The sequence below is a fragment of the Phaethon aethereus genome (assembly GCF_964289735.1).
Source record: "Phaethon aethereus genome assembly, chromosome: 3".
In the NCBI taxonomy this organism is placed as follows: Eukaryota; Metazoa; Chordata; class Aves; order Phaethontiformes; family Phaethontidae; genus Phaethon; species Phaethon aethereus.
In genome coordinates, this window is record NC_138576.1 from 111,794,356 (window position 1) to 111,812,095 (window position 17,740).

The window sequence follows — 17,740 nt, forward strand, 5'->3', positions numbered from 1 at the left end:
AGTGGAGAGGCTGAGGGGTGTCAGGGGGTGTGAGAGGGAGACAGACCGGTGGCAGACAGACGGTGCCGTCCCTGGGGCAGAGGCAGCAGATGAGGCTCCACAAGCAGCAGGGGATCCCCTGCCCTCTTGCCACCGGGCAGGAGGAGGGGACCTAAGAGACGAGGGGGAATGGAAACAGGTCCCTGAAGGCAAACAAGGCAGATCTCCCGCTGCGTGCCTCTTACAGACCACGCAACCAGGATGAAGAGGCAGATGAAGCATTCCACAAGCGACTGGCAGAAGTCTCACAGTCGCTCACCCTTGATCTTGTGGGGGGACTTCAACTTGCCGGACATCTGCTGGCAATACAGCACAGCAGAGAGGAAACGGTCTGGGAGGTTCCTGGAGTGTGTGGAAGACACCTTCCTGACACAGGGGCACTTGGGTCACAGCAACCCCATGCAACGTGACAGACTGGGGGAAGAGTGGCTGGAAAGCTGCCCGGCGGAAAAGGAACCAGGGTGCTAGTTGACAGCCGTCTAACAGGAGCCAGCAGGGTGCCCAGGAGGCCAAGAAGGCCAACAGCAATCGTGTGGCTAGCAGGAGCAGGGAAGTGATCGTGCCCCTGTACTCAGCACTGGGGATGCCACACCTTGAATCCTGTGTTCAGTTTCAGGCCCCTCACTGCAGCAAATATGTGCAAGACCCCAAGAGCCCTGGGATGGGCAGATCTTCCTGGAGTATTCTCTGCCCTCGCAGCTTCATACAAGGTCCTTGTACCTGTCAAGAACCTGTCAAGGCCCTTTTAACTTTCGATGGGCCCAGTGTGTTTCTTGGCGTTATTTTCCTGGTTTTTTCTTCTTCCTTTCAAACCTCTGCCAGGATATTGAGGATTATATGAACACAGATCAGGCTGCTTTGTTTTCCTATCTGACTATACAGACGCACCAACACCCTTCAGGCCTTCAGGCCTTCCTCTTTTCTCTCATCATTTCTCCCCTTGTGCTTCCACACCTTTGTGTGGTGAAGGACTGGCACATCCCTTCCTCACTCTGTTTCCAGCATCTCAGGTTCAGAAGTGCTTTATTGGCATATAAGGCATATAAGGCAAACCCTTTGCTTCTCAGAAGAGGGGGAAAAGAGACATTTAGAAAACGTGTATGTTTTAAAGAAACTGTAACTTGTGCCATGATGCCTGCCCACAGCTTACCTCTCCCCAGCTTCTGTAGGACACCCTCAGCCCACTCACTGCCCAACACCCCCTGCAAGGCGGCACAGCCCCCCGCCCCTAGCCCCTCTCCTGCATCTCCCCAGGGGTGCCCCAAGGTGCTGGGAGGCAGTCAGAGGGCACCGGTCACCTCGCCACATCCGTCCATTGCACGGGAGAGCGCAGGGGACTACAGACAAGATGCATCCCTGAGTTGGGAAGAAAATGTCAGTGCAGCTGGGGAGATTTCTGCTCTCATGCGACTGGGGGTCTGAGCTTGACCTGGACGCCTCCGGTATCTGCCATTGCACCAGCAGCTACCAGAGACTTGTCAAAGGGCCACCTGGTAGCTCGGCACCTACAGCGTGCACTGGCACCTACAGTGAGCTGCACATCCTCCGATAACCCCACCGCATCCTCTGGGCTAGCAGGGCCTGGTCCCTCATTCTCTGCTTCCTGAGTCAAGCCATCTAATCCTATAGCCCCAGTGCTTCCAAAGCCCATCTCTTACTTTGTGAGTAAATATCTATATATGCACATCTCTTATTTTCTAAGCATGCATATAACTGTATTATTTCCCTCTTTACCATTACAAATTGCATTTACAGATGGGTTTTTCTTCTTTTGGTACCTATGCAAGCTTCCTGGAGAACATGAGCTCAAGATAGAAAACTTTTGAAAAACACTTCCTTTTATGTTTTTTATTACTTTTTAAAAGCCTACATCAAAACATACTGTCGGCAGCCATAAACTCCGTAGAGCAAATCCCGTTCTTCAGACACACTGGATAAAACCAATGCCACCCGCACGTCCACCTCTGCCTCCACCTGCCCCACTCAACATCAAGCCTTCACCCGGCATTCCGGTCCAAAACGTCCTGGAGGTTTTTCGCCACGTGCTGAGGCTGGCTGGCGGCGTGCTCCTCCAGCTTGGAGCCCATCACTCCGTAGAGGCTCTTTGCAAACTCGGCGACCACAGCCCTGACGTTGCCGCTTCGGACAGGCAGGACCTTGTTTCCCAGGAAGAACCAGAGCACGGGCAGGGCGTAGCGCTTGACGGCTTGGGGTTTCCGGGGGTAAACAGATGCCACGAGCACTGCCGGGTGAGACACACGAGCTTAATGCAAACAACCTTAATGCAAACAAGTACGTACCTTCATTTTTGGTGCTTGGAAGCCTTTTCTGGCTAATAGCAGCAAGCACAAAGAGCCTGATGATCCAGAAACAGGCAACAGTGGCTGAGTAGCCACTGAACAGAACCACCAACCTCTGAAGACCTTGAGTCCTCCAAATCAGAGGCTTTGTAACCGTGATAGACTTAGCAAAATGAATCGTACACATTTTGTAAATCATTTCGCTATCTGCTTCTGCATTACACATGACAAAAATGTCAAAGCGCTGTTTGTTCCCATTCAGAAGTTGTCTAAAGCAGCTGCTGAAGATTTTGAAATGCAGCTCAGAGAGGTAACTGAAAGATTTCTAATGAAACGGGTGATTACTTTTTGGTGACCTTTGATGGAAAATGCCCAGAGTCTAATCTGGCAGTCCCCTTTGCTCAGTGGCACACAGCAAACGGCAGTGTTATACCAGCACTCTTCAAAACTCCAGCCCACAAAAGATGCGTGCTGCTTGTGGGTTTTATTAGAAACACCAGTGACTAACCGATGTCTTTGGCAGAACGGTCTAAGTTGGGCTTTTTTCCCCTCATACTTGGTGGCTTGTAACGAACAGCTGTTTCACACTTCAGGATGGCTTAGCTTATTACCCAGACCCCATTGCCATGGCAGGTGAGCATCTCACACTTTTAATGGCATTTACCCTCACCATGTTCCCTGAAACACAGGAACGGAGAGAGAAAAATCTTACGCAGGGGGCTGAAATTTAACCAAAAATAAGCGTTCCCTCTCAATCTCTACACATTCCCTCTACATTTTCTCTACGCTGTTACTCTCGCATCGCTCATCAACATTTAAACAGCTACTGGAAGCACCTAACAACAATTCTGGGAAGCAGGAAAATGGTTATAGTTATTTTGCAATAGGAGTTAATTGGAGCTTAAATGCTATTAAACACAGTGGTCACTGTGGAGCTTCAGAAAAGAAAGAGCTGTCTGTTCCCACTAAATCCCAGAGAGAACATCCGCTCTCTCTAAAGTAGACCCAATTTATGTTCAACTGCTTTATTTGAAAAAGAGATTAAAATAACTGTAAAACTGAAAAAATAGTCTTCTCTCATATATTGAGATTATAATTTTTTTTTCCATTGCTTGGCTACTGCTGATGCAGCAAGCTACCATTAGAAATCAATTATTAGCTGCATTTGTAGCATCGGACACTGCTGGTATAGAAATGGACTGTTTGCACATCCTGAAATGCTCAGAGTCCAATGTCCTACCTGAAGTAGAGGCGGGGACCCCTCGTGGGTTGGGCTGACCTGCCCACTTTGCCCCTCCGCCCCCACATCCTGCCTCGCACAAAATCCTTGCCTGTAATATGCGTGTTGAGTTTTCTCCTATGATATGACCTCCAGGCTCTGCAGGATTCAGCCTCAAAAGTTTCCAACAGGAAAACCAGAATCTCGTGATGACAAAACAAACGGACCCTCAGAAATAGCCGTTGCCACAGTTTTTTCTAAAGGATGGTCTTTCACTTTAGAAAGGGGACCTCTTACCGACCTCCATGACCTTTACTGTACTGTCCTTCAAAGAGAGGAGGCAGCCAGGGTATTTTCAGCCCCTCTCTTTCCTGGAGGCACGTCCTGAGATGGCCCAGTGAGAGCTCGGCGCTGGAGCCCAGGTGCCATCCCCGTCTCACATGCTGCTCCCCTCCGCAGCAGCCAGGCAAACCGACCCTGCCACATACACCTGTTATGCGTATTTTGCAGGAGGGACACGCTCAGGGCCTTCTGGTGTTTGATGAGCTACTGCACTGTCTGTTCAGAGGCATTCCCTCTAAATAGTCCCTCGGAAGACTTCTGGACTTAGAAGCGGAGGTGAAGCAGGCGGTACCTGAGAGGCGTTCTGTGACATCTAGCAGAGCTTGGCCGCTGAGGAAACACACTCGCTGGGCAAGTGCTTGCAGCACCAATGTTTTATCTGAAAGAGAAAATTTATTTCTCGTATAACTCACCTGAGGTTATAAGAAAGAAAAAAAGGAGGGTGGGCACAAAGGTAACTGCATTTTGTAAACTAAAATTCTACCAGTTTGAGAGCCCTTTTCTTCTTCTTTCCTTCAAGCTTTCTTGGGAGGATTTTAAATTCAAAAAGAAAAGCTTTCATGTCACATTTCTAAATCCAAGGTTGACTGCTGTGTGAGGAGCTGTGTTAAACATTTCACATTAGGGCCCTCAAGATTTAATTCACATGTAAGTAGCGAAAAGGTTTTGCGTCCCAGCGATTGGCAAAAGTGGCCTCCTCCTTCCTCAAAGGAAAAGGGTGAGAAGGCTCAAAAGTCCACCCACCCATCCATTCACACTTTAAAGATAAGCTGGTGCTAAATCCTTAAGCTGCCTGTTGCGGTCTATGGGCAAGTCGCCAAGTTACTCTTACAAGAGAGAATTACTGCTTATTGCCAACAACCATTCGCTCTGGGGTCTCTTGTAGCACCTCTGAAATAAGGTCTTGGCAGAGAGACGGGAAAATGAACTGATTTCGCAATAATTGGCTGTCCTATCTATTTTAGTTTTTCCTGTGCTGCCTGTGTGTTGATTTGGGGTCTTGTTATAATTGCTGAACGGTTGCCTGGATTGCTCTGCAAGCCTCTGGTCTTACCGCTCTGATAAGCCAAGCAAAGCTTTTCTTGGAGGCAGAAAGCTCGTGGGATGCGCTACGATACCTCGTGGGGTCACCAGGAGGGGCACCAATAAAGCAGGCAACCTCCTTCTGTGTGAACCACTGCAGAGCCAAAGCCCAAAGTGGTTTTAAGTAGCACCCTGCTATTAAGTGCCCCTATTGGCATAAGATCTAAAAAGGAAGTCCCTAATGATCAAGTTCTTGCAAGTGTGCAGTAAAGAACAGATCCTGCCATCCTAATTAAACTTCTGCATTGGGAATTACACTCTTCTCATTCACCTTTTTAAGCGGACACTTCACTTTTTGCCTCACACTCTTGCAGTGCTGGCAGACGCCGTTTCTCACTTGCTGCTCCTCCCCAGAGAGATACCTTACAGCTGCTTCTGGTCACCGCTGCAGCGATGACACTGGTAGCACAAGTATTGCCAGTGTGCTGCTGAATCTACACCAGAAGATCAAGAGGGAAACCCACACCTGGATTCATCTCACCAAACTTGAAACACTTCACTGAGGATTCAGTGGGCAGACATAAACATGTCCAGCAAGCTATACAGAGCAGCCTGAGTCTCCCTCCCTGGTGGAAATGTGTGCCGAAAGAAAGCCAGGCAACGTCAACACTTCTCCACTAAATCCTTGCAGCTGGATCCTCCAGGGGATCCAGCTGCCTAAAATAAAGTGCAAACAAATAACTTCAGAGTCACAGAGAATACCACTTGCTACAGGCTTGCGTCTGGTTTTCAACTGTGTCTCCTTGCTGCAATCAACCCAGGGAGCCCGTTGACCCAAGGAGCTAACTTCAGGACAGTATCTCCATGTGCTTGTACCCACCTGCGTACAATCTCTAGAGCAGATCACAAGGGAATAATTCCAAACACACTGACCAAAAAGTAGCTGTTAAAGGCTGTTTTGATGAGCTACAAAGACACCAAGGTACGCTTCTGTAGCATTACCCGTGAAGGGACATGCCACTGTATGTGCCAGTCCACAGCATGCAAAGGCATCGCTTGTGGACAGCGATGAGGAATGGGCTGGAGGTGCCCTCTGCAGGGCAGAGGTGCTCCCAGCCAGAACGAGCCTGGGGATCCCCGAGAGCTTCAGCAGGCAGCAGAGGACATGCTGCACAACCTGCAGCAGGCCATATGGTTCAGGACACAGGGCAGGTCAGGACCTCAGCCTCTCCCTACTGCAGGTACATGTTTTATATCAACAGGCATACTTGCAGCCCCATGCTCAAGCATCCAGAAATGGGGACGATAATGGGCTCCTTACACATCTGGAGGAAGGGAGCTAAGGCACTTGTAACCCCACACACGTGGAGACCGCCAGGCTGACTATGGAACAAGCATGTCATCCTTCATCTGCTCTCCACTATGGCATTTCATTACACAGTTGCTTATTAAATTCAAGGTCTCAGTCTTTGAATTCAAAAGGACATTTTCCTTTAGGCTTGGCATGGCTAAACTACTGCCCAAAACTGCAGAATGAGTAGCTGAGTCCAAAGCTTTTCATGTTGGGGTCAACAAAAGCCAGACGCATCTGCTTGGGACAGCCACCACTGCCAGAGCATGGAACAAACAGAGAGCAAAGAGCCTCCACCACCCTTCTCACCATGTGTTTCAAAGAAAAAGCACATTCCTTTCATCTTGTTTTAGTGGTTATAAACCTAACAGAATGCAAGTATTAGAAAACCAATTCAATAAAAACAAGAGGCATGCAGTTTCCCAGGACGGAGGGGGAAAAACAGTCATGAGAGATGCTAGTCACTTCCCTCATGCTCTTCCAGCAGGAACTTAAAGAATCCCTGTAATGTCCTCTCTACTGAATTAATATCAGACTCTGGATCCAGGTGATAAGCAGCATCCATTCCGCTGCATATCACAACACGATACAACACATTTGGATAGAAAGAATGCGAACCGGACTTCATAAATTTCTTGCAGCAGCTGCATGGCAGCACGGATGACAACAGCTATCAAGAGACATGATGTTCACTTGACTCTGAGATGGAGAAGCCGCAGCTGAGGAGAGTCAATGTCAGAGGGCAGCCTTACCTAGGTGAGAAATGGATGCCTCCAGCGCTTTCACAGCTGCAGCATAAATCCCCGCGTGCTTGGAGTTGAGGTTGTCAGTGACTGCTGCTACCAGACAGACCAGCACGGGGTGTAAGCTGTCTTTGAGCAAGGGTGTTATCAAAGCCAGCACCTCCAGTGCCTGCCTGTTCACTTTCTTGTTGCAATCCTGAAGTCTCAGCACAAAGCCATCAAAAATCTGTTAAGAAAACAAATGACATGAAAGCTGGATTAAAATGTCTTTGTTTCAAGAAGGGATGCAGGAACAAGTACGCAGCAATGCAAAAGATGAATGTGATCCTTTGTGTGAGTTCAGCACTTGCTAGCACAATTGCACTGTTTTCCCACGGGTTACTCACTGTAGTGGTTGCCCAGCCTCATGCTGGTTGAAGAGGTTTTCATATTTTATTGATAGGTTTGGGTGGAGACAGCATAGTTCCTATGGTGTTTCCTTTCCCCATAGACCATTAAATTAACCCCACTGTAATAATGCCAAATACTATCTGTGCTATAGAGGTACGAAAAGAGGTATTTACGATGCCCATTTTTCCGTAAAGTTGACCCAAGTAATGAGGGTCGTTTGGATTTAGCCAAAACTGTGGCCAGATGAGATCCAAGTTTTGTTCTCTCTGTCTCAGAACCTGCACCTTCTGGACCCAGAACTCTTCAGGACCCAGACCATTTCTCTAGCCAAGAGGTAGACTTCTGCAGTTTAGTGCGCTGTGCAGTTCTCATTAGAGCAGGTTCAGTTCCTTGACAGCCACATTATCAGGCACATTTTCTAAAAAAGGGGGAAAAAGCAGCTGCTGGGAGGGGAAGGAAGAGAAAATCTGTCTTGACCCATTTTCCTCCTCTTTCCAAAGGGAAAAAAAGGACCCCCAGGAAGGGTGAGAACCGCCTTTCCCAAGCCAGAAAGGGATGAGGACAGCATAGAATTGGCAGAGTTGTATCTGCACAAGACAAGATAAAGTCTACGGGAGCATTTTTAAATCAACCCAGCCTGATACTTCTCTCCCCCATGCCAACCCATTTTTCTTCTGGAGAAGAATTGCCAAGCTTTCAGTGGCTGGATTTCCTTTATTTCAACCTAAGTGGTAGTCGGAGACAGCAGAAGCTACAGCAACAGGAAATTCCGTCATCGTCTCCTGAACAGCACCAACAGGCACATGCCAGAGAAATACATTTGGACTGAAATTACTTGCCCTGAAGCCTGGAGTTGAATTCAGTTATTCTGGGAAAGAAGGGACGGGCCTGGTCCAAATAACTAGTACGTCGTGCCAAGATACACTGCATTAACTTTGCTGGTACGGGCTTGGGCAGGGAGCTAACGGGAAGGGAGCCATAGAGATGCCCTACCTACCTGGACAATGTTAGCGGAGATGAACTTGGGGCTTTGTTTGCAGTGATGGAGGAGGAGCATCACTCCCTCTATTCGAGTCTGAAATTCCTTGGCTGTCAGGAGCTTGCAAAGCTCCTCGAGCTGTTCAATTTCTTCCATACTCCGAAATGACGTGTGACGGACTGTCTGACGGGGTAAGACGGGCATGTCAGAGCCAGACCTGAAACTGGAAAACAAAACCAAGGTAAGACCTTTTGGTGACAATATCTTCGGCTAATTGTGAGGAAAACATCTCGAGGAGACTTCCTATTGATGTGATTTCAGCTAGATCCTGAGATGAAAAGCAACTTGAATCTCATGACAATCACTGCAGGAGACAATCTGCAAGTAACATTGCTAGTGCTTACTCAGGAAAGCCCAGGCACCAAAGATGGGCTTCACCTCATTTAGCTTCAGATGTCTTCACAGGTACTCATTTAGCATCCTTTGTGGGGAAAACTAGGCACTGCTTCAAAGTTGAAATGCCTCATCTTATGGGAGATGTCTGTATTGTAAGGAAATGAATTACTCTGGAGAAGTATCTCTCCAACAGGTATGGGAATCTGGATCGATAGCTCAGATGCATCTGCATGGATGAATCCTACCCAGAGAGATTAAAGGGCATATCTGAAAGGATCCAGAGGCTCAGGAACACAGGGAAAAACAGAAGCCAAACGTCCCACCACTATGCTCACATTATTGCTTCCCTAGGGACAAGGTCAACAGCTTAACAACCCCATGGGAACAATTCTCTTGAATCAGCCTCTCTCTGCCATGAGCATGGGGAGATCCTAATTATGCTCGTGAGGTATGTGGTCACCTTCCTGCCACCACTGTGCACAACAGAACTAAATAAATCCACTCTGGTATCAGAGGAGAACAGGTACAAGTAGCTCTCCCGCTGCAATGGGGAGACAGCAAGGACCAAATTCCTGCCTTGTACGCTGATTGCAGCACAGGAGAACAAAGCCCTGCTGTCCATCAGCCAAGCAGTAATGGGTCTGAGTGACATGAATAGCTACAGAAAACGTCCATGTTGAGACGCCTGTTGACCAGAACTGCTCAGGATTTGTCTTTGAGGGTCAGAGAGCCATGATTCAGCCAGGCCAAACCACATGCCTGGAAAGTGCTGCGTTTGGGAATGGCATGTCTTGATGGTCAACGTCTTGATTCTAGAGTGGGACTTCTCATCAAACCACCCGCCTAAAAAAGACTCTCCACTCAGATAAGAATACCCTGACTGAAATTACTTGTCCCAAGTCAAACAGCAGAGACATGGCCCTCTCACAGCCTCCACAACACTGTCCTCACCACTGCACTGGATCTCCTGAGCTGTAACTGGTGGCTGTCTCTTCCTCTCTCTCACTTTTTGTGGAAAACCCTCCAGAGAACTTGTGTTCAGCCTAATGCAGAAGTAGACATTTTTTTATCATACAAGACTTGTGGGACAAGGAAACAATCTCTGGCACACCTTGTCTCCACCGGAAAGATTTTACTGAGGAAGAGACATGTAAAGCTTGCCATGTGCTTTGACAGGTATAACAGAAGTGCTCAGTACCCTCTCTCAGAAGCCAAGTTGCCCTGGGGCGTCATCAAGCCGCTCTTCTTAGCCCTCCCGGGGTCCTTGGCTGATGGACGTTCACATTTATGGTCTTCTATTCCCTACAGATACAAAAAAAACCCCCATCAATCTAGAGAAGACAAAAGAGGCAATGACTTGTTGAAAACAGAAGTTATGACCAGGATCACTGCTACCAAGAAAGGGTTAGGGAAACATTTCACAGCTTAGAGAGGGAGACTGACCAGAGACTCAGTGATGTCTACTCTTTGTTTTTAATAACCCAATGCAGGTTTGAGGTGCTACCATAATGGGCAGCAGTATAAAATCCTGAATTCACTACTCTTGAGCACAAATGGGACTAATGCAAACTGGTAGGGAACAAGCCTTCTCAAAGGGAATAGTGGGAAACTTTTGGGCTCTCTGGGGGTTGGCGTGTTGTGTTGGGAGTTGACTTGGTTCACAGTCACTCTCCCTACTCCTGCACAAATGCACATTCCTTTCGAAAATGTAAATGGAGAGGAATGAGAAAAAAAAAATGGACGATGAATTCTCAAAGCTTCTTCCAGCTCCCCACTGCACGACAGCAGGGCAGTGTTCCCAGAATACAGACAGTATATGTACTCATTATGGTTGCCTTGGGCATCTTTTGGAGAGTTGGAAATTTTCTTGGCACTACTACTTCCTTCGTCTGTTGCAAAGACGTTACTTTCAGAAGCGCTATTCTCACTTCCTTGCTTTATTTGGGCGGTACTCTTCAGGGGTTTTATGCTTGAAGGTAAAACCATTTTCTCCTACTTCCCTTTCCTGTTTGTGGCTGATATTCAAAATAGACCCACTTTATTTCTACTGATAATACTTCTTTGCTTTCTGCGGATAAACAGCCTGAGGATCAACAGTTCATTACAGAAGCAAAATGATTCAGCAAAAGAACAACAAGATAGATAAATATTAGGTATGCTTAATCTCATATTAGCAATCCCAGTACTTGCAAAAAGGAGACATTTCTCCTGCCAAGCACTTACTTTCTGCTTAAGTGTTGCCATAACATCTTCCAAGTCACGTGAGGGGACAGACTGTTTCAAATGCCGATCAAATTTTTGATGACTCATCAATAGATTCAGCATCTTCCGTCCATAACACCTAACACAGGAAAGAGAGAAGTCAGTACAGGCTATGACTGTCTTTTCTGCCTTGTGAACAAACAAGGGAAAAGTGTTAATAGAATAAGCTGACATTTTAAACTCGTTATGTGCAATGCCTTGATGAGAAGGTGTTACCTATCCAGCAAAGAGAGATATTTACCTCCACTGGTCGCCACTGCACAGTGCTGCCAGCTGAACACAAGAGGCAGGAGGAGAACACGGGGTGACAGGAAGATACAGTTTCACTCTGCAGATGTGGCTATGCTTCTGTGGGATCAAAGGGTCCCGTGGGACGAGCGAAGCACATCTCCTGCTTTGCTGTCAAGGCTTATTTGCAGGGTCTTCCTGCCATTGCACAGTAATTTACCTTCCTTCAACTGACAGAGAAGCTAGGACAAGTCGCCTCCTGCTTAGTTAATATTATTGTATACTAGACGTATGCCCATGCTCTCATGTTCTTAGCATGTGTCAATGGCAATTTAATAACAAAAGTAGGGGGATTTTAGTGGTTTGGTTTGGTTTTGCTACTATGACACTACAGCTATCTTCAAGAGAGAATTTGGAAGTTGTTCAGCCACAGACAACAACATTATACACGCATTGGAAAGAAAAATTTGTGACTATCAGAGGCAACTAAATCTGCAGAAGAGGTTTAGAAAGACTGAGTACATTCTCTGAAGACAGCTCAAATTTTTCGAGCACAGTCTTAACCTTACCAGAAATAAATGCTTGGGATCTTTCAGTGATGAACAGTGGCCAACGCTTCAGCTTTGCATTACACACAGAAGACCAAACAAATTGTTTGATTGACTGATCTGAGATCAGTTGATCTGATTAAGAAATATTGAAGTCCAGGAATTTGGCAACTGTTCTTGCTGGGCAACCTCACATTACCCAGTACACTCATTTCCCCGGACAACATTATCCCCTCAGTGAAATAACTTTCTTAATATTTACCTTCCACTCTTTTTTGGTTTTGTCATTTATAGTCAGACTTCAAAGAGTTTTTTAATTTCAGGAGGTGAAATGAAGAGCCTCACCTTGTGTCCTGATGACGGTCCTGAGCAAGCTTCACCACCATGCACACCAGCAGCTCGGTGTTGTCATGCGGGCCCGACAGGAGCTTCTCAGCTCCGATTTGCTCCATTGCGGTCAGGAGGTGTTCGGCTGCACACTTCCGCACCAGGACGTTGCGGTGCCTGGATACAAGAGAACAAACACCGGTGCAGAGGGAAAAGGAGGGCCAGAAGCACAGGCCTTGGTCATAGTGTTGTCCCTGTCATTGCTGGGGGAAGGAGGCTTGTCCAAAGCAGGACAACAAAGCTGGTGAAGGGTCTAGAGCACAAGGGTCTTCTGGGGAGCGGCTGAGGGAACGGAGGTTGTTTAGGCTGCAGAAAAGGAGGCTGAGGGGAGACCTTATCGTTCTCTACAGCTACACAAAAGGAGGATGTAGCAAGGTGGATGTTGGTCTCTTCTCCCAAGTGACAAGCAATGGGACAGGAAGAAATGGCCTAAAATTGGATATTAGGAAAAATTTCTTCACCAAAAGGGATGTCAAGCATTGCAACAGGCTGCCCAGGTACCTGGTGGTATTTAAAGGACGTGTAGATGTGGTGCTTAGGGACATGGCTTAGTGGTGGACTTGATGGTCTAAAAGTTCTTCTCCACCCTAAATGATTCTGGGGCACTGGAAATGGCACTGTACAGAGGGACTCCCTGCAAGGAAGAGGGTGGAATTCAATCTCCCTGGACTATCTGATGCTCAATTGCTTTCCCAAAATTAACTCTGAGAAAGAGGGAAATGAAAGCCAATTCATGCTGAGACGCCAGAGGGCTCCCACTACGCAGACAGAGCTGCAGCAGGATTGAGGCTTATTCCACCTGTTTATGTCCACATCTGCAGACCCTTCGAAAAAACAAATGGGGAGAAAGACCCTATGGGGCATGAAGCTGTAGAATACCCAGCAATGCAGCCAGCTTGTTCTTTGAGGCGTGGAAAGAGGTACGTTTAACTGTTTTACTCTTTCCAAAAGATGAGGAAAGGAGAGCAGTCATTGTAGCCAGGTTGTCCTTTCTAGAGAGTGCCTATTTGAAGCTGTCAGGCACAGCACTCATATTTTAAGGCAGCATTTGCTTCCGCTACCCCACAGTAGTCGGCCTGTGAAGGCGCCTGTAAAGTGATGACTGACTGACTGACTCACCATCTCAAGGCTAACATGCAGCATCAATTGGAATAGAAAGTGGAGCTCTAAGGACACAACAGTCAGACAGACTCCTCTGGGCAGGAGCTGCACCTGCTGAGCAGCTGTGTCGCACCCTGCGGCTTCTGCCCCACGTGCTCCATGTCCCAGCAATCAGCCTCCTTATTGCTCAAGTTAATGTCACAATGACGATGCATGGTTTTTGCCAGCGCCTCTGTGGTTAGCGTTGTGGAGTAGCAAAGCGTGCTCGCTGCTGGAACTGCCATTGTCCCTCTTCCCGCAAAGCCACAAGGCTATATCAGCACTCTTTGCAGGGACTTTCACTTCCCCATCGTTCACCACATCTAGGCAGCGTTGACAGACTCTGAGAACAAATAGGCTGTAGCAGGGCAGGAGTAGCTGACAAGCGGAAGGGAGCGAGGTTGAGCCGAGAATCAAATCACCGAGTTCACAGAAGATGCAGGAGAAAGGGCCCTTTCCTCCCATCATTCCCCTTCTGCCTCCTGTCCCTTCCCTCTAGCCACACAATTTAAGGTCAAGGATATGCCTAAGAGAAGAACGACGTACTGGACTCCACTAGCCATGAGAGCAGTCATTGCTCGTGCAGGAGTCACGCTCCCCACCATGATCCTCAGGGATCGATTGGCTGTTTTCTGAATGAACTCGCTGGAGTCCCCCATCTTCTGGAGCAAGACCCGAGCAACCTCATCCACCTCGTGGTCCATGTGTTTCTTCATGGTCCTGAAGAGCTCTCCAAGTGTGCTGATGGCAAAGCGAGACACCTTCGAGCGGAGGTTGTTCACCTGGGCAAGTCATGAGAGGAAACATAAGAATCACCTTGTAAAGAAGATCAGTTCCCCTAGATAAAAGTCCCAGGAAACAACAAGACTTCTTGCTGTGTCCAGGTGGAACGTCAGAGCACAGTAAAAGCAGAAGACCACAAGCACAGGAAACACCCTCACTCCGACAGCAACTTCTTCTCTGGCCTCAGGCCCCCTTACACAGTACCATTTCAATGAGACAGCAGCCCTAAAAAATACTGTTTCACCTAGAACCAATGTGATACTTAGCCCGTAATGTAGACTGCTTTGATTTTTAGGCCTTAAGATGGAAAACAAAAAATTAAAGCAAGGGCTGTTTTTAAACTATAAAGGCACAATTCATAAAGACAAGAGAGAGGAAAAGTAGCACTGTCCTCCTGTCTAAAAATGCAGCACTGGCAGCTTGAGCACCCAACCAGGACACAGCAAATACAAGTCTCAAGCAAATACAGGGCTCAAGTCTACAGACTAATTTGCAGCAGGGGCTTGAGTCCATCTGCAGCAGTCACCTGCAGTCCATTAGTCATCTGATGTAAAAATCAGATGAGCTAAGCTGAAAGGGCTGCTCCTAACCCTCATCTCAGAGTGGGGGAATCTGAGCCCTGCATATCTCAGCAGAAAGGTTTGAAGAGTCTCACAACACAAGGGGCATCCAAGCCTCCAACACCATTAAACATTGGATAGAAGGACTGATTTATAATGACACCTAGCTCAAAGAGGAGAGAGGCAGATGCCTTACATACCAGTGAATATAGCTAGATGTACAGACAGATCATGTAGGTAGGTGACATAGCTATTAGTAAAACGAGGTCTAAAAACAGGAGTGAAGGCAGACACTGAGCCTTCGATGAACAAGCACATACCCGCTCTACGCTCCATATGCCCCATGTACAAGGTACATGGGACACAGTTAAACACAATGTTCTTACCTCCTTGGTAACTGCCAAGGAAACATCATGAAGTCTACAAAGAAGAACTTCTGAGTGGCAGATGGCCAGGCGTCTGATGCTGAGGAGTCCCTTCGCCTTCTGCTCCCTGAAAGGCAATTGCCAAAAAGATTGATTTTTCCCACCACCCAAGAGCTTGGCAGCACCCTCTGAAATGACAGGGTGTTGGCTCAAACAAACAAAGGGAGGTGCTTCGCATACAGCACTTAATTAAATCAGAGAACTCATTGCCACAGGATGCTGTGAAAAGCAGACATAGATCCAAAAGGCAAAGAGATGGCTGTGGCCATTAAACAAGACAGCCTTTCTGAAATCCCTGGCACACAAAGCCCCTGTGTCGCTGCTTCCTAGAAGCTGGGAGTCTGTGCCATGTTTCTGTTTCTTGCACCCTCCCTGTACCTTGTCCCTGAGATACAGTCCTGCGCGGCTGTTACTGGGGCATTTTCCCTCTTTGCCATCCCCAGAGGGCAGTTTAGGTGTGAGTCTGCATTGTCACACCGTAGCTGAGTTTGCATTCTGCAATCTAGTCCCTCTGCACACCCAAAAGCAGTATGTGCTAAAAGATTCCACATGTGGGCAAGAACAGCTAAAATGCTGCATTTTCCAGGAAGTCCCTACTTAAAATAACAGCTACAACAGCAACGTGTTATTTAAAAGTCATAAAAACACACATTTTTCAGCACTTTCTTCGTGACGGACCTGAGCTACATGAAGGCACCTGATGCAGGCACTGGCTCCCCAGGGCCGCAGGGCAGGCTGAGGACCCTCCCCACCGGGATCTCTGAGTGTAACCCAGAACCCCCACACGTGCAGCAGCTCTCTGTACCCCACACGGCACCAAACAGGAACCGGGAAGAGAAAGGGGAGAGGGGCAAAACAAAGCCATTGCACAATGAGATGCATCATGGAAGATTTTTCGGGGTTATCCCAGTGTGGATGGAGCCATAGTGAATGTACGCTGACTCGGAAATCAAAAAGACAACCAATATCACCTGGAATTTGTAGAGTCTCCTCCTGTCTGTGTCTACTTTCAGGACACACTGTGATTATCAGCAAAACATCTTTGGCCCATAGTACGCAGTGAGGAGGAGAAAGTTTTGTTCGAGAAGTGCAAGATTCCTAAGGGATTTTTTTTCTTTTTCCTTGTCTTCTGCCACGAGTCCTTCAGGAGAAATGACAGACGGAGCATGCCTCGGTCCGTTTCTCAGAACCCACAGGCACTGCTGGGACTCACATGCAGGAGGTCACAGGGAGGCCCCGTGTCCTGCTGCTGCTGCTGCCAGCAGTGGGACCAGACATAAATCCGTACTCAGGCCCACCTGGGCCAGTGAGCGGAGGCCTCCAAATCTCTACACTCAAGGCCGCTTCCATCCTGCTTCTGGCTTCAGCCAGCAAATCATTTTGTTCAATAACTTCCTCTCTTCCCTGAAGATTTCACCTGCATCTACATGGAGCAGAAGGCAAAGCCAGGAAACAGTATGGACCCGCTGCGACTTGCACCAAGGCAAATAAAAGGCTGCTTTCACATCTTGATGCTGTGACTGCTTTGGAGTGGTTTCACTAGTTCCCTTTGGACATCGAGGCCGTCTGCGTTCAGAGGCACTAGAAAAAAACATGTCTAACTCACCGTTACACTGAGCGGGAGAAAGAGTGAACAGGGGGCTTTCTTACCAGTCGTCGCTGCTGAGCCATGCGAGCGCGTTGAGCAGTCCCTGCTGTGGGTTAGGGAAGGCTCGGGCTTCCTGGACATTCCCACACTCTGCCTCCTCTCCCCACTCCAGGAAGTCCAGAGTAATGGCTGGCAGCGATACTGCTGTAAGGAGAGGGTCAGACACCAGCATCGCATATCCCGGGGCAAGGCACCCCACCACCGAGCAGGCTGCAACCCGCTCTCCCAGCCAAGACTACGTATGGGTGCAAACTGGCATTGGTTCAGACACTTCCCTGCTGCTGTGTGGCTCATTGCTTTTGCCAGCGCCCAACCATCTCCCAGTCTCCCCCAGCCGGGCACCAGCCCCTCCTGTAAACTTGAACATCGTGCACACAGAGCCAGCTCCCAAGTCCATATAGGTACCACAGCCAGCTTGCAGATTCATGGTGCTGCAGAGCCCGTGCTCACCGGGAGACAGTGCTGCCCAGCAAGACTTGCTGCCCAAGGACTAAGCTCCTGAGCTGAGCATATACCACCCTGTATCACCTCCCTGTTACCTGGAGCACTGGGGACAGAGGCACCCTGTAACTTTCTGAGGAAACACCTCCAGCTGCCCCCAGGGAGCACCAAGCCTGGACAGCCGAGTCCTGCTGGGCTCGGGTGAATCCCCAAGGAGCAACCACCAGGGAACAGTGCGATACCTGACCCTGTAAATCTGACCGTGCCTCTGTTTCCAGTTACTTCAAATATTCTAGGTAGCAGTGTGCTATCTAGAGTGCACGTACCCAACAGTGTGTTGGGATCACCCTGCATGGCTCGACCTTAAGGAGAAGGAGCTGTGGCATTGAGAAGCTGGTAAACAGCTGGATATCTGCACGGCTCGGCCTTGGCCTTGGCTGTGGTAAACAACTAAGAAGAAGCGAGGAAAACAGGAACACCTGCAAGCAGCGAATCCTGACTGTGTGAGAGGCGCATGGACAGCGCGTGATATTTTG

General features: G+C 48.2%; 1 protein-coding gene across 1 annotated transcript in view; it reads right to left on the reverse strand.

The window, feature by feature from the left end:
* Positions 1–1,813: 1,813 nt before the first annotated feature.
* Positions 1,814–17,740, reverse strand: part of LOC309404222 (TOG array regulator of axonemal microtubules protein 2-like) — a gene marked incomplete at its 5' end in the record, with an annotated part of 28,679 nt that continues 12,752 nt past the window's right edge. The window contains 11 exon segments of the mRNA XM_081998610.1: positions 1,814–2,281; positions 4,193–4,279; positions 7,027–7,243; positions 8,405–8,656; positions 9,711–9,825; positions 9,981–10,084; positions 11,006–11,123; positions 12,166–12,324; positions 13,894–14,129; positions 15,077–15,182; positions 16,766–16,907. Of these exon segments, the coding sequence (XP_081854736.1) occupies positions 2,037–2,281; positions 4,193–4,279; positions 7,027–7,243; positions 8,405–8,656; positions 9,711–9,825; positions 9,981–10,084; positions 11,006–11,123; positions 12,166–12,324; positions 13,894–14,129; positions 15,077–15,182; positions 16,766–16,907 (1,781 nt within the window). The 3' untranslated portion in view covers positions 1,814–2,036.